At 38.2% G+C, this 15,512-nt stretch overlaps 1 protein-coding gene across 1 annotated transcript; it reads left to right on the top strand.

Moving 5' to 3' along the window:
* Positions 1 to 9,348: 9,348 nt before the first annotated feature.
* Positions 9,349 to 12,932, top strand: nefmb (neurofilament medium chain b). Its single transcript, XM_048210043.1, has 3 exons — positions 9,349 to 10,566; positions 11,192 to 11,316; positions 11,394 to 12,932. Exons 1-3 carry the CDS (start codon positions 9,535 to 9,537, stop codon positions 12,454 to 12,456), a joined length of 2,220 nt encoding a protein of 739 aa, XP_048066000.1. The 5' UTR covers positions 9,349 to 9,534; the 3' UTR covers positions 12,457 to 12,932.
* Positions 12,933 to 15,512: the final 2,580 nt, after the last annotated feature.

The raw sequence follows: 15,512 nt of genomic DNA, 5'->3' as shown, positions 1-15,512 counted from the left end.
CAAGATAAAATGTTGAGAATAAACTCATTAAATTACGAGAAAAAAACTTGTTAAATTGAGAAAAAAGTTGAGATAAAATGTTGAGAATAAACTCGTTAAATTACGAGAAAAATACTCGTTAAATTTCAAGAAAAAAGTTGAAATAAAATGTTGAGAATAAACTTGTTAAATTACAAGAAAAAAATGTGTTAAATTACGAGAAAAAAGTCGTTAAATTATGAGAAAAATGTTGTTAAATTTCGAGAAAAAAGTCGAGATAAAATGTTGAGAATAAACTCATTAAATTATGAGAAAAAAGTCGTTAAATTATGAGAACAAATTCGTAATTTAATTTAAGTTTACGCATTAATTTAACGATTTTTTTCTCGTAATTTAACGTAATTTAACGAGTTTATTCTCAACATTTTATTGCAACTTTTTTTCTCGAAATGGTTTTATTTTTTTATTATTGCTTGGCCCTAATCCTCTTCCGTAGTATGCATTTAAATAGAAAAGAAAATTTTAATTTTATAGAAAAACTACTTTTTTGACCATTTTCCATTGTGGTACAGAGTTGTTTCTCTAAGTACTCTTTTTAATTCTTGTCATTCCCAACCTGTAACACCATGTCTACACCGGACGCGACCTTTGTTGCTCATGTCGCAACAGCTAAAAGCTGTCTACAATGGAGAGCTGTTCGCTTGATGTGTGAGAACCAATGAGGTTCATTCTCATGTTACGTATCGCAAGATTTATTCTCGGCCATCAAGCAGGTTCAGTTGAGCTTCTGTTCATGTTCACTGATCAATGTTTATACAGTGGGTACAGAAAGTATTCAGACCCCCTTAAATGTTTCACTCTTTGTTATATTGCAGCCATTTGCTAAAATCATTTAAGTTCATTTTTTTCCTCATTAATGTACACACAGCACCCCATATTGACAGAAAAACACAGAATTGTTGACATTTTTGCAGATTTATTAAAAAAGAAAAACTGAAATATCACATGGTCCTAAGTATTCAGACCCTTTGCTGTGACACTATATTTAACTCAGGTGCTGTCCATTTCTTCTGATCATCCTTAAGATGGTTCTACACCTTCATTTGAGTCCAGCTGTGTTTGATTATACTGATTGGACTTGATTAGGAAAGCCACACACCTGTCTATATAAGACCTTACAGCTCACAGTGCATGTCAGAGCAAATGAGAATCATGAGGTCAAAGGAATTGCCTGAAGAGCTCAGAGACAGAGTTGTGGCAAGGCACAGATCTGGCCAAGGTTACAAAAAATATTCTGCTGCACTTAAGGTTCCTAAGAGCACAGTGGCCTCCATAATCCTTAAATGGAAGACGTTTGGGACGACCAGAACCCTTCCTAGAGCTGGCCGTCCGGTCAAACTGAGCTATCGGGGGAGAAGAGCCTTGGTGAGAGAGGTAAAGAAGAACCCAAAGATCACTGTGGCTGAGCTCCAGAGATGCAGTCGGGAGATGGGAGAAAGTTGTAGAAAGTCAACCATCACTGCAGCCCTCCACCAGTCGGGGCTTTATGGCAGAGTGGCTCGAAGGAAGCCTCTCCTCAGTGCAAGACACATGAAAGAGACCAAGATAGAACATTTTGGCCTTAATTCTAAGCGGTATGTGTGGAGAAAACCAGGCACTGCTCATCACCTGTCCAATACAGTCCCAACAGTGTTTTTCAGCTGCAGGGACAGGACGACTGGTTGCAATCGAGGGAAAGATGAATGCGGCCAAGTACAGGGATATCCTGGATGAAAACCTTCTCCAGAGTGCTCAGGACCTCAGACTGGGCCGAAGGTTTACCTTCCAACAAGACAATGACCCTAAGCACACAGCTAAAATAACGAAGGAGTGGCTTCACAACAACTCCGTGACTGTTCTTGAATGGCCCAGCCAGAGCCCTGACTTAAACCCAATTGAGCATCTCTGGAGAGACCTAAAAATGGCTGTCCACCAATGTTTACCATCCAACCTGACAGAACTGGAGAGGATCTGCAAGGAGGAATGGCAGAGGATCCCCAAATCCAGGTGTGAAAAACTTGTTGCATCTTTCCCAAAAAGACTCATGGCTGTATTAGATCAAAAGGGTGCTTCTACTAAATACTGACCAAAGGGTCTGAATACTTAGGACCATGTGATATTTCAGTTTTTCTTTTTTAATAAATCTGCAAAAATGTCAACAATTCTGCATTTTTCTGTCAATATGGGGTTCTGTGTGTACATTAATGAGGAAAAAAATGACCTTCAATGATTTTAGCAAATGCCGCAATATAACAAAGAGTGAAAAATTTAAGGGGTCTGAATACTTTCCGTACCCACTGTATGTGAATAAAAGCCTAAATTAAATCTGTTCATCATATAAAGTGATTGATTCTCCTTATGACAAAACTAAGTGAACCGAACATGTCCTTTGTCAACCCATTCCAACTATTAGCTCATTGTTACTTTAATGCTTTGTATATTTCTTTTAACGCCACCCTACAAATGATGTCTTCATTCAGTGAGAATTACTGCCGTGTCCTCCAGCGCATTATTGAGCATTTCAGCACAGATCAGATGATACAAGGGCTTGGCAGAATAAAGGAAATGAACTTGACAAACTTTAGGCTGTGCCAATTCGCTTCAAACCGGCATTGCAGCACGAATGGCTGGAATATATGCAGAGATTCATCAGGGTCCGTCACTGCTGCTTGTAAGTGCATTGTAGTCTGTGTGAGGTGTGGCTGTGGGCGCTGTTGTGAGGTGTGGTCTGGGTGCAATGCAGTGCTGGACTGACCCACGTCACAAGTGGGACCACCTCTCCTCATCTGTGACTGACTGCGCTTGCCAATACTGTACTGAGAGAGGAGGAAAGCACTGCAGATTCTGGGTGTTGCCTTTCAGGTCCTGGATAGAGGGTAAAGGTCAGGTGACAGCGACTATTTCTAAACAGAATGCAGCATCTTTTGCACCAAATGCATGCCTAATAATTCACATGCAGCCCAAGATGGTCTGTTTTTACTGGTTGCAGTGCAACGGTATAAGAGTGAGGCAGGTGTCCCGATACAGACGTATAATGGATATGACAATAAAAGCCGGCGCGGTTCTAGAGGATATTAATCTTCTTGGCTTATTGGCCTTAGACGTACTTCTGAGTGTGTGTGTGTGTGTGAGAGAGAGAGAGAGAGAGAGAGTGTGTGTTGGCCACACATGCATTTGTGGGAGATTTATATCCACTGCAGTAATGAAGTTACACTCGTTCTTTGGCAGAAGCATTAAACACCTATAAGAGCTCTGCAGCAGGGGATGATGGTACAGTCTTACCTCAGACGCCACCGTATCATATGCACAAAGTGACACTGCTCATTTTTCCTTGAGTATTTTTTCCCCAAATGCGTATTTACAGTGATAAAAGACAAGATCATTTTTAAATCTTCCTTAAAAGTTTGTATTATTGAACTTGTGCACATACCTCGGGTTGAATAAAGAGTAATATTAGGCAAATAAATACAAATGAACGCTTAAGTTACACATATAATTTCACAAAATATGTCCTAATTTTAGTTTATTCATGACTGAAGTTAGGAAGCTTGAATGAATAATATTTATTATTAATAATTCATTTGTATTACATATGCGTAATATATATATATATATATATATATATATATATATATATATATATATATATATATAGCATATATATATATATATATATATATATATATATATATATATATAAGCAAGTTAGTCCTATTATTATTATTATTATTACACATTTCTCTTTAACCAGGTTAGTCCTATTGAGATTAAATCAGTTTTTCAAGACCAAATTCAGAAAGCACAAAAATAAACTGTTTATTTCATATTTATCTTTATTTTTATAGTCCCACTGACATGTGAATACATTTTTCAAAATGGACCAGACCCAGATCCAAAAAAGTATTAACATCCTCTCATAAACTATGAACAAAATACAGTAATTTACACAAAAAAACAATCAAACACTTACAACTATTACAATAACATTTAAATTCTATGGATTTAACCATGGTTTTAAATTCACTAAAAGCAATTACTGTACATCTTAAACAGTTTTGCAAATTGTTTTAACAGAAATGCACTGAAAACCTGAGCTTTAGAAATATTTAACCCCTATGAGTCCTGCATTAGTCAGGTGATTCTTGCTGTTACACCAATAGGGGGCGCTCTACACACGACAGATGGACAGTGGGACCTGAAGGACAGACATTCTCGAGCATGACAAAGGAATATTCTCTTCAAATTCTTGTTTCAAGGTGTGTTCATTTGAAGAGACATAGAAGACTCATTAGAACATCCACAGTAGTGCGATCAGATTATCAACTATTGATTTTGTCTCTTGTTAGGGTTATATTGTTAGTGACAGTGTTAATAGTTCATTAGGTTGATGCTGTAGAGTGATTTGAGTTTGAAAACTGATCAATACTACAGTGGTCATATCATGAGGAATCATTTACCTCAATCTTTTTAAGTTCATTGCATGAAAACGTGTGTTGCTCCAGATCATTAAACAGTTTAAGAGGAACATTTCAGCACAGATTGTGAAGCAGCTTAAATCTTTTCGAAGGATGGGGTAGTTAAACACTGACAGCAAACTCACAGAACTGGAGCTCTATCATGAAAAACTAAAGTATCACTGCTTTAGTATCTACAAAAAAAAAAAAAGAGATTATCATTATCAAGTGGACCTTTAATACAATAAAATATCATAATTGACAATTAATATGTAATGCAAATAATGACTTTATATAATCCTACAAAAGAGGATTGTTTTTTTTCTCTTGAACATATGGCACAAAATCTCATCTCAACACATCTGATGAATGGCTTTGCTCTTCCTAATTTTCTCATTTCATCTGAATGTCAACATTACACGACAACGATGTAGGCTACTAAAAATGGAAAAGTTTTTCCATTTGCCATAATGGTCCCAGTTCACACGGGTCCACGAAAACGACTAAAAATGCTGTATTATTCATGCCAGGCCAGTAGATGGCGATGTCAATTTGTAAAGAAACAAACACTATGCACCTATAGACCGAAAGCGTAATACGTATGCGCATGACATCACCATTTTCACAAAGTCATGTTTTTTTTTTTTTTTTTTTTTTTTGTGGACATCGAGACCATAACGTTAGTATTTTCAAAAACTTGCACTTAGGGTTCTTTACATGACACCGTTTTCAACTAAAAACAAAACTTTTTATGCCTTTTGGCCATTCATTTACATGTCAACAGCGTTTTGGTGGCCTGAAAACGCAAACTTTTGAAAATGGGTTTCAAAGTGTATGTTTTTGAAAACAATACCATTATCACCTCCATGTAAACTGCAAAAACGCAAATCTGTGAAAATGATGAAAGCATGCAAAAGAATGCGTATGTTTGCATGCGCATAATCTTTACTACTTGTCTGGCATGCGTAGTACAGCGTTTTTAGTCATTTGCATGGATCTGTGTGAACAGGGACGGTTGTCAAAATGATCCCAGTTCACACTGATCCGTGAAAACGACTAAAAACGCGGTATTATTCACGCCAGACCAGTAGATGGCGATGTCATTTTGTAAAGAAACACTGAACACGTAATACACATGACGTCGCCGTTTTCACAAATTCATGTTTTTGTAGTTTACACAGTGATGATAAAGGTATAATAAAACTTGCACTTTGAAACCTATTTTCAAAAGTTTGCATTTTCAGGCTCCCAAAATGGCGTTGTTGTGTAAATGAACGGTCAAAATGCATAAAAAGTTTTCTGTTTTTAGTTGAAAACGGTGTAAACGACCACTTAGTAAATTTTTATGCCTGTGGAAAATAGTGATCTGTGACACTGAATAGCCTATCAAAGTTTTTTGTCTATTTTTAATAAGGGATTTGTAAGGATATTAATGTTTTTAAACTTCAGGAGTAAAAAAAAAATGTTTGAATTTTAAAGTATAAAGATAAATAGACCCTTAATTATTCAACTAAATTGCGAAAACCATTTAAATAGAATACTTGATGTAGTATTTACATGAACGACACTTTAAAATATATATATAGCCTACCGTATATATAGCTACCATATCAAATACACTCTTAAAGGTTACTTAAAATAACTTTAAAGGAACCATTTTTAGTGAGGAACATTTTAAAATTCTAAAGAACCTTTTTCCACTATAAAGAACTTTTGTGGAAAGGAAAGGTTCCATGAATGTTAAAAGTTCTTTATGGAACCAAAGATGCCAATAAAGAACCTTTATTTTTGAGAGTTTTATGAGTGTAGCCTACCTGCATCAAAAAAGAGAGAACTCGTTATCGTCTACACATTATAGGGACTAAAACTGCCCGCAAGACTAGTAAAATCTGGTGCAGAAAATGGTCCTCACGAGTAAAACAGCTTATTAAACAGACTCAGCAATGTGCTGATATAAATGTAAACAGGTTTATGAGTGGTAGGGGGTATACAATATCATTAGCTCATTATAAAAACAAAGTCAACATCGTGATTAAAAAAAATAACAAATGCGTATTATTGTAATACTATCTTTACGCACCGGCTCTGTAAATAAGATATCTGCCTGTCTTCTGTGTCCGGTGCCTATTTCGCCTCGTGCAGTCGTGTGCTGCAGAGGGGCGGAGCTTGTGATTTACACCCAGCAGTGTGTGGACGAGCGGAGGGAAGAGCGCGCGTGTGAGTCTGCAGGAAAAACAGTGCTGTCAGCCAGCGCGAGCGCTCACGGTGCCGGAGAGCTGCTGACGGGAGGAGAGAGATGCTGACGGCCGGGCTAAGATTATGTTCGCTTCTGCTGGGTTTGAGTGGGAAATGCAATACTCAAAACACCTAATAGTTGTCCGAGTAACCTCACGAAAAGAGACTCATGCGCGCTGAAATGATACAAATGTCATTCTAGTATCAGTATGTTTATGTTTCTCAACTTTTTTTTCCTGCTCCAGCACACACAAACACACGCGCGCGCATATCGTGTACTACCATCTGTCTTACATTCCCATTTGACTGCAACAGTAATCGAGCTCTGTGTTCCTCTGCCTGGCCTTGTATCGGCTCTCTAGAGCTGACTCAGCATCTCTGCACCGCTCTATTGGCTCACAGCCTAGTTGAAACATCAACCGGCGTACCTACTGTGTAAAAGCATGACTGTGCAATTTTATAACCGGCGAAAAAGCAACTTTGTTGGGCCTTACAATTACATTCGAGCGTCTAGTGTTCCACTGCGGCAGGCGATTCCCTATCACAGAATCAACAACGACATATGAGACGGATGAGTTACTAGAGATCATGCACAAACAGCTAGCTCAACATATTATAGCCTATAGGATATAGGCCTAAACTAGGGTATATATATATATATATATATATATATATATATATATATATATATATATATATATATATATAGACACACATCATGAGCATCAGTATCATTAACAACAGGCACTTTCCTCTCTTGATTGTCAGATTTATATTTTCTATTGATTATCTATGATTTGTATTGATCTAGTTGGTGAAAGCTTCTCGTAAATAACCTCTGACAGTATTTCCCATCATGCCCTTCCAGTATGTGTCTGTTAATTTTACTCGTTATGACTATTATCTGGTTAAATTATTGAAGTGCAGCAGTTCCTATGGTGCTATTACTGCAGAGTCTTATTACTACTGTAATGACATATTAATATCATAACATTTAAGATAGGTCTACATTGATATTAGTATTCAAGATGCTTGTTTAGGTCCTTTGGGTCCTTCCTTATGAAGAAAGTGTAATTATTATTGTAGGAAGGCACTTGGTCTTTTATTATGCACTGAGCTAAAATGACTCCCATGTGATCTCTAAAATGAATTAGAAAACTTCTCATAACCTCGGTACTTTGCTGCATTATTGTTGAACCTTCCTGACAACGGACGCCAAATCCTCAATGCATCAGCCGAGGCTGACAGCAGATTGGCTGGTTCATCTTGTGCAAATTCAAGTGTCAATGTCTAGCAAATCAAAGAATTACGCTTAAAGTGACCAGTTAAAGAGGGAAATGTTAATATGAATTAGAGGTTATCCATAAATATGTGACTCTGGAGCACAAAACCATTCATAAGGGTCATTTTTTTTAAATCAAGGAGATATGACAATTAGGATAGGACAATATTTGGCCGAGATACAGCTATTTGAAAATCTGGAATCTGAGGGTGCAAAGAAATCTAAATATTGAGAAAATCACCTTTAAAGTTGTCCAAATGAAGTCTAGCAATGCATATCCACTGACAAAAATACATTTTTTTCAGTAGGAAATTTACAAAATATCTTCATGGAACATGATCTTTACATGATCCTAATGATTTTTGGCATAAAAGAAAAAATTATAATTTTGACCCATACAATGCATTTTTGGCTATTGCTACAAATATACCTGTGCGACTTATGACTGTTTGTTTTTTTTTCCAGGGTCACATATATATATATATTGCTTTTTAGAAAGCTTTTGTAAAAAGATTTTAGATGTCTTTTATGTTAATTTAACTTTGATAGAAGTGCAGTATATACATTGTGACTAGTTTGTGTGTATTCAAGCAGTATATATATATATATATATATATATCAGGGACATGAAAGCACTGCTTGAATATATATATATATATATATATATACACACACACACACATGGAATATCTGTACTGTCACACATAATTATTTAAACTAGAAACAGAAACAGTGACCAGTTACAGCATCTAAAATTTCCCTATATTCATAAACGTTTTAAGCTAAAATGTATGTCGAAAAAACTTTTTTAATTGATAATTTTTTAATTAATGCTGTGTATATATTGTTCAGCCTGTGATGAATATTTGTTATATCTCTGCAAATATTTGGTTCAGTTACTAGAAATTGCATTTCTCTTTTTTTGCATTCCTCTGCAAGTGTAATAAACTTGACTTTGCTTAAGTTTGCATGCATAAAAATAAGATATTACTGAATTTGAAGCAAAATTCAAGTTTATTGGCCTAGAAAGATGCACTTACAAGGAATTTGACTTGGTGGTTTGCTCCAAATAACACAGTAAACATGCCATAAGTTAGAATGAGGTTACAAGCAAGTTGTTAATGAGGATTGAAAAATATATATTTCTTTTTATTGAATACTGATGGAACAAATAAATATATTTTTTTACTGAAAACAACAGTTTGTTGTAATTTATTTTCATATAAACTATATGCTCAGCAAGTGCATAGATAGATAGATAGATAGATATGCAATGCAATGCATTAAGAATAAGTTAGTGAACAAGTCCAAAAAATGCAATAAGTGCATTAAACAACATGTGCTGCAGAGAGTCACAGCCTCTTGACTTTTATACAACACCTTTTATACAATTTTAAAAAACTTCGACCGTTGAGGTGAACTGCTGAACAACCCAACGACCCAAAGTCCTCCTCCATCTTCATCGATTTTCCGAGGGGAGGGTGGCGCTCCTGCCTCGTTGACAAAGTAAGGGCGAGTATAAATACAACAGGAGAGAACTCAGCCATGTCCTCACCACACCACCAATTCACAAGCACCTTCACCATGGACATGATAGTGACCTCGCGCCGAAGGGCTCTGGAGACACGGACTATCCGCCAGCCGACATCCACTATGCGCTCGTGGACTAAAAGCAGTCCTCTGTCTTACAAAAGAACCACAAATGTGGCTGCATCAAGGGCTGCGTCCGTGCTCGCGTCTCCGGAAGGGTTTGAGTTGAGCGCGGCGCTCAACGGGGACCCGGTGCGCAGCAACGAGAAGGAACAGCTCCAGGGGCTCAACGACCGCTTCGCCAGCTACATCGACAAGGTTCGCTTCCTCGAGGAGCAAAACAGGCAGCTCGAGGCTGAGATCCAAGCGCTAAAGCAGCAGAAAGTGTCGCAGTCCCTGCAGAGCGACGCGTACGACCGCGAGCTCCAAGACCTGCGCTGCGCCCTGGAGCAGCTCCACAAGGAGAAGGCGCAGATCATACTGGACACAGACCACATGGACGAGGATATCCAGCGGATCCGAGAGCGCTACGAAGACGAATCCAGGCTCAGAGAGCACATGGAGACTGCGATCCGAGGCATGAAGAAAGAGAAGGACGACTCGGTTCTGATGAAGCTGGAGCTGGAGAGGAAAGTCCAAGCGCTCGTGGACGAAATGGACTTCTTGCGGCAGAACCACGAGGAGGAGATCAGCGAGCTTCTGGCTCAGCTTCAAGCCGCGCAGGTGCCGGTGGTGGAGATGAGGGACCTCCAGAAGACCGACATCACCTCCGCGCTCCGGGAGATCCGCGCTCAACTGGACGGGCTCTCCTCCAAGAACCTCCAGCAGGCTGAAGAGGTGTTCAAGTGCCGCTACGCCATGCTGACGGACGCCGCGGAACAGAACAAGGATGCTATAAAGTCCATACGGGACGAGATCGGTGACTACCGCCGTCAGATCCAAGCCAAGAACATTGAGCTGGAGGCTCTTCGAGGCACCAAAGATTCACTGGAAAGGCAGCTGCATGATATCGAAGACCGCCACAACACCGATGTTGCCAGTTACCAGGTCAGTTCATCAAAAGCGAATACGTTAGAAGTTTAAAGTGTAGGCAAATACAAAATTATATTGATATAAAATTGCGTTTTATAATTCATATCAGATCCTGCAGCCCTAGTAGCTATAATGTTATGCACGCAGTGCGCAAACCACCTGTGATAATATGGCCTTTTTTTCCATGATATGAACGATGGTTTTGGGTTTTGTTTTTAGGGTTTATTTATTTCCTGATTCTAATGTCTTCAATGGAAGCAAATGCACATGGCTGTGTTGCAAAACAGAAAGCACACGTGATGGCCAAAAATGCTGCTTACTAGGTTTTGAAACGCAGCCATTACTTCACAGGTGGTTGCGCACTGCGCGCGTAATTGTGCGCAGCGTGCAATGCGCGTACTTTTTTACTAGTGCTGCAGCACTTCGTTTTAGTGGTTTGTTGTGATAGTTTCTGGCAAATCTGGTATACATTATAAAAACAAATCTTAAAACAAATGCTTCTTTGGGTACTATGAGAACATTTGCCACCAAATGAGAACTTTTACACATTTATATGTAGTTGGGAACAGATTTTTTTTAGTCAATACTGACTAATTTCTTCAAGTGGAAACTAATGAATTTACTGCATCTGCTTTAACAGGAAATGATTCACCAATTGGAAAATGATCTGAAAGGAACAAAATGGGAAATGTCTCGTCATCTTCGGGAATATCAGGATCTGCTCAATGTCAAGATGGCACTTGATGCTGAAATAGCAGCTTACAGGTAGAGTTTTTCCCCTTTTTTGCACTTCTGCATGTCATTTGATTTATTTATGACAAATATTTCTCTTTTAAACGCAGGAAACTACTGGAGGGCGAGGAGACACGCTTCCGTACCATCTCTGGAAGCATTCCAAGCGCTGCGTTTGCTTACAGCCAGCCCAAATCCTCTAAGGTCAAACATAAAATAGTGGAGGAGATCATTGAGGAGACTAAAGCAGAGCGTGACATCGATGATGATCTGGCGGAGCTGGCAAAAGAGGTGGCGGAAGAAGCTGGTGAGGGTGAAGAGGAGGAAAAGGAGGAAGAGGAGGAAGAGATTGTTGCCGCCAGTCAGGCTAAAGTGAGTTCCGCCGCTCCTGAGGGCGAAGAAGAGGAAGGAGGAGATGAGGAAGAAACAGCAGAAGAAGGAGAGGCTGCTGAGGAGGAAGAGGAAGAAGAGGCCGTGGAGGAAGTGATCGAGGAAACGGAACTGTGCGGAGACAAATCGCCGACAGCAGAGAAAGAAGGCAGTGACAAAGATGAAGAAGGAAAGGAAGATGAAGAAGAACAAGAGGCGGAAGGTGAAGAACAAGCCAAAGATGATGAGGAGAAGGAAGAAGCTGATGAAAAGGAGGAGACCAAATCTGAAGGAGACGAAGAGCAGAAAGAAGAGTCCGGAGGAGAGGAAACCAAGGCCGATTCGGAGAAGAGCGACAAAAAAAGCGACACTGAGGAAGAAGAAAAGAAATCCCCCGTGAGTGAAGAAAAAGAGAAACCAGAAAGCCCAGCGGAAGAAGAAAAAGAGAAACCAGAAAGCCCAGCGGATGAAGAAAAAGAGAAACCAGAAAGCCCAGCAGATGAAGAAAAAGAGAAACCAGAAAGCCCAGCGGATGAAGAAAAAGAGAAACCAGAAAGCCCAGCGGATGAAGAAAAAGAAGAAGTCATTCCAAACGGTGGAGACCCAGCCAAAGAGGAAGCCAGTCCCAAAGAAGAGGTCCAAACCAGAACGGTGGAGACCATCACCAACGGAGACAAGCAGCCCAAAGCAGACACTGAGAAAGAGAAGAAGCCAGAGGAAAAGCCTCAGGAGAAAAAGAAAGTCACCAAAAAGGTGGAGAAAGTCGCTCCGGAAGCAAAGAAGGAAATCAAAGGAAAAGACTGATGCAAGTGACCTTGACAGGAAATTAGTTATAATCAATTGTTAGAAATAATTCTATTCGATGCAAAATGCAGCAGAAATAATTGCATGCGTGATTATGATTGACTTGCATGTGTGGTTTGGGGGGACGTGCCATGCTGAGCTGTTGCGTCTGAAACAGAAACTATAGCGCGTTTGAATTAAAGTGCAAGTACATTTTGCTGCTAATGACTTGAACCGTCTCTGTTAACGAGAGATATCTCCAGCAGCTGTTTGGCAATATTGGTGCTACTACAATATCATCATTCGCAGGTTCACTCTGAGCGGAAACTCCATTTCATCTAATATACTTCTTGCCTTAAGACATAATGCATTGAATCAATGATAAGAGTTGGTTTGTTAACGCAAAACATGAAAGCTGTTAACAATGATACTGTGAAAGCTAAAGGTGCTGCTCTTTGCAATATTACATCAATCAATAAAAGCTCATCAAGTCCTTACAAAGCTCCTGTGGTTGTATTTATGCTATACCCTAAAAAATGCTGGGTTAAAAACAACCCAATTTGGGTTGAAAGTGGACAAACCCAGCGATTGGGTTAAATGTTTGCCCAACGTGCTGGGCAGTTTTATTTAACTCAACTATTGTTTAAAAATGACTATATGGCTGGCTTAAAATTAACCCAAAATAGGTTGGAAATTAAAATCAGACACATATATAATACAAATATAATAGGGTCAATGACGTGACGGGTCATTTTTTGTCCAAAGGCCCTAATAATAATAATAATAATAGAAAACAAAGATATGACATTCAAAGTTTGTAAGGTAGTACAACTAGATCTCTTTTATTGAATCCAAAAGGTTTTAATCATATTTTGCTACATATAAAGATATTTTAAAGATTTTAAAGTGTCAAAAGGTCATTCGGTTTAACCGTCCAAAGGCAAATACAGCCATTTCATTTGTGATTAAAATATCTTAAAATGTAATAAACATACATATTTTTTATTCTGGCATGATTTTATAACATCAACATAGTGCAAAATGGTATTAAAATTATGTGTAGAAGTCGTTGCTTTGTTATGAGAAAGAATGTCCGGAAAAATGAATTTCATTGATGTCATTCGGAGTAACCAATATAAAGGGACCATTTTGGATCAAGTCATGCGGTCAATATCATGTGACAGGATGTGACATCATTCAGACACCTGAAAAGGACCACATGGTCATGAAGCAAATTAACTAACTCTCTCTTAACTATTTGAAAAATTCATGTTTTCACTTGCTCATATGCATGTCCAAAATCATCAGGTCATTCGGTACAACCGGTATAAAACGTTGTAATGTTGTAATATTTTAAAAACTTGTATTAAATATAAAATATTTAATTGTCCTTTTGCTAGCTAGCTAGATAAATGCCTGTTAACATTGTTTGAAAATATCGCCATTCGGTATAACCAAAAGTGTCATTCGGTAAAACCGAAATTTTAGTTAAACCGAATGACTTTTTTGGTGACAAATTTTGTCCATCTTATATAAAATGACAAAAGCAGTTTTAATTGATTATAAAAACCACATAATCTCATTGTTAACATGTAATAAAACTTCTAAATTCTAAATATCCCCATTATGTTTTTTTTACACTTTTAAAAACCTTATTCGTCAATGACCCAATAACAAAAATCAATATAATTTCAATGTAACCCTAAATGATACATTTACCAATAAAATGTCTATTGTGATTGAAGTCATTGATAAAGAGCCTTGTTAGACACAATGTACAGCAAAGTTACCATTGCAACTGCTTTATTTTTTCACAGTATTTCATATCTAATTGTATATCTAGTTCATCTAGTATCTTTCATGAAATGTTTCCTTGATAATAAAAATATTAACATGACAGATTTGAACTAAAACTATTTATTAAGTGTTATCCTTCCACTACAAGATAAAGTCCTTTACATGTAAACTAAGATTAATAGTTGGCAATAAAACCTTCCTTTTTTTCCACCCGAGCAAATGGAAAGAACGTGAACAGCATGACTAACCTCACAAACGTTTCATCATGGCATGGACATTAATCACATTTTTTTTCTTCACTCTCTAAACCCCTCCATTAGTGTGACTAGACGTCAGGGTGTAGATCTCAATTAGGATAATGGAGAACATGTGCTGCACTGGCGTGTTAGAGCTCGAGTCGAGTCTTCTGGCTGATCAGGTAACTGAATTTGAGCGAAGGATGTCGCTGAGGGAGCAGTAATTGGATTTGCATGCTAAAAACACTACTTTTTCAATTCAAATGATAAATCAATACAGATTTGTGCTGAGCATCACATCTGGATTGACAGTGCACTTATCCAACACACTAGTGCTAGCATAGAGGATGTTGATGTTGTTTCTACGGTGCATCGCGATGCGGACGCGGACGATTCTGCATCGATGCAGTAATTAACCATAATCGATTACAGCCTACTGACGTTTCTCTGACGTCATTCGTCGAATCGTCGCATACGCGCTTCTCGCGCTAATGAAAAAACTAAAGCCAGTAATAAAACAATGCACCCACTATTTTAACATTTACAGAATGCGTTCGAGTATGTTTGAGAGCGTTATTGTAACTTAAAGGATTAGTTCACTTTCAAATGAAAATTAGCCCAAGCTTTACTCACCCTCAAGCCATCCTATATGACTTTCTTCTTTCTGATGAGCACAATCTGAGTTTGAGCTGAAGAAAGTGCCTCCATCCACATCCATCCATCATAAACATTTTCCACACGGCTCCGGGGGGTTAATAAAGGTCTTCTGAAGTGAAGCGATGCGTTTGTGTAAAAAAAAAAAATCCATATTTAACCAGTTATGAAGTTACGAAAAAAACGGAATTAGCGTTGCATCAGTTACACTTTTTTCGTAAGTTGAATAGGGAAGACTTAGGACATAGCGTAAGCTTTGTGAACTGCGAGAGTTTTACACTTTCTTTGTATGAATATGGAAGGCGGAAGCTAAATATTTTACTTAATAACTGGTTAAATATGGATTTTTTTTTTTTTTTTACACAAATGCATCGCTTCACTTCAGAAGGC

Source organism: Megalobrama amblycephala, linkage group LG12 (genome assembly GCF_018812025.1).
Source record: "Megalobrama amblycephala isolate DHTTF-2021 linkage group LG12, ASM1881202v1, whole genome shotgun sequence".
Classification (NCBI taxonomy): Eukaryota; Metazoa; Chordata; class Actinopteri; order Cypriniformes; family Xenocyprididae; genus Megalobrama; species Megalobrama amblycephala.
This window is presented reverse-complemented; position numbering and strand designations above follow the sequence as displayed.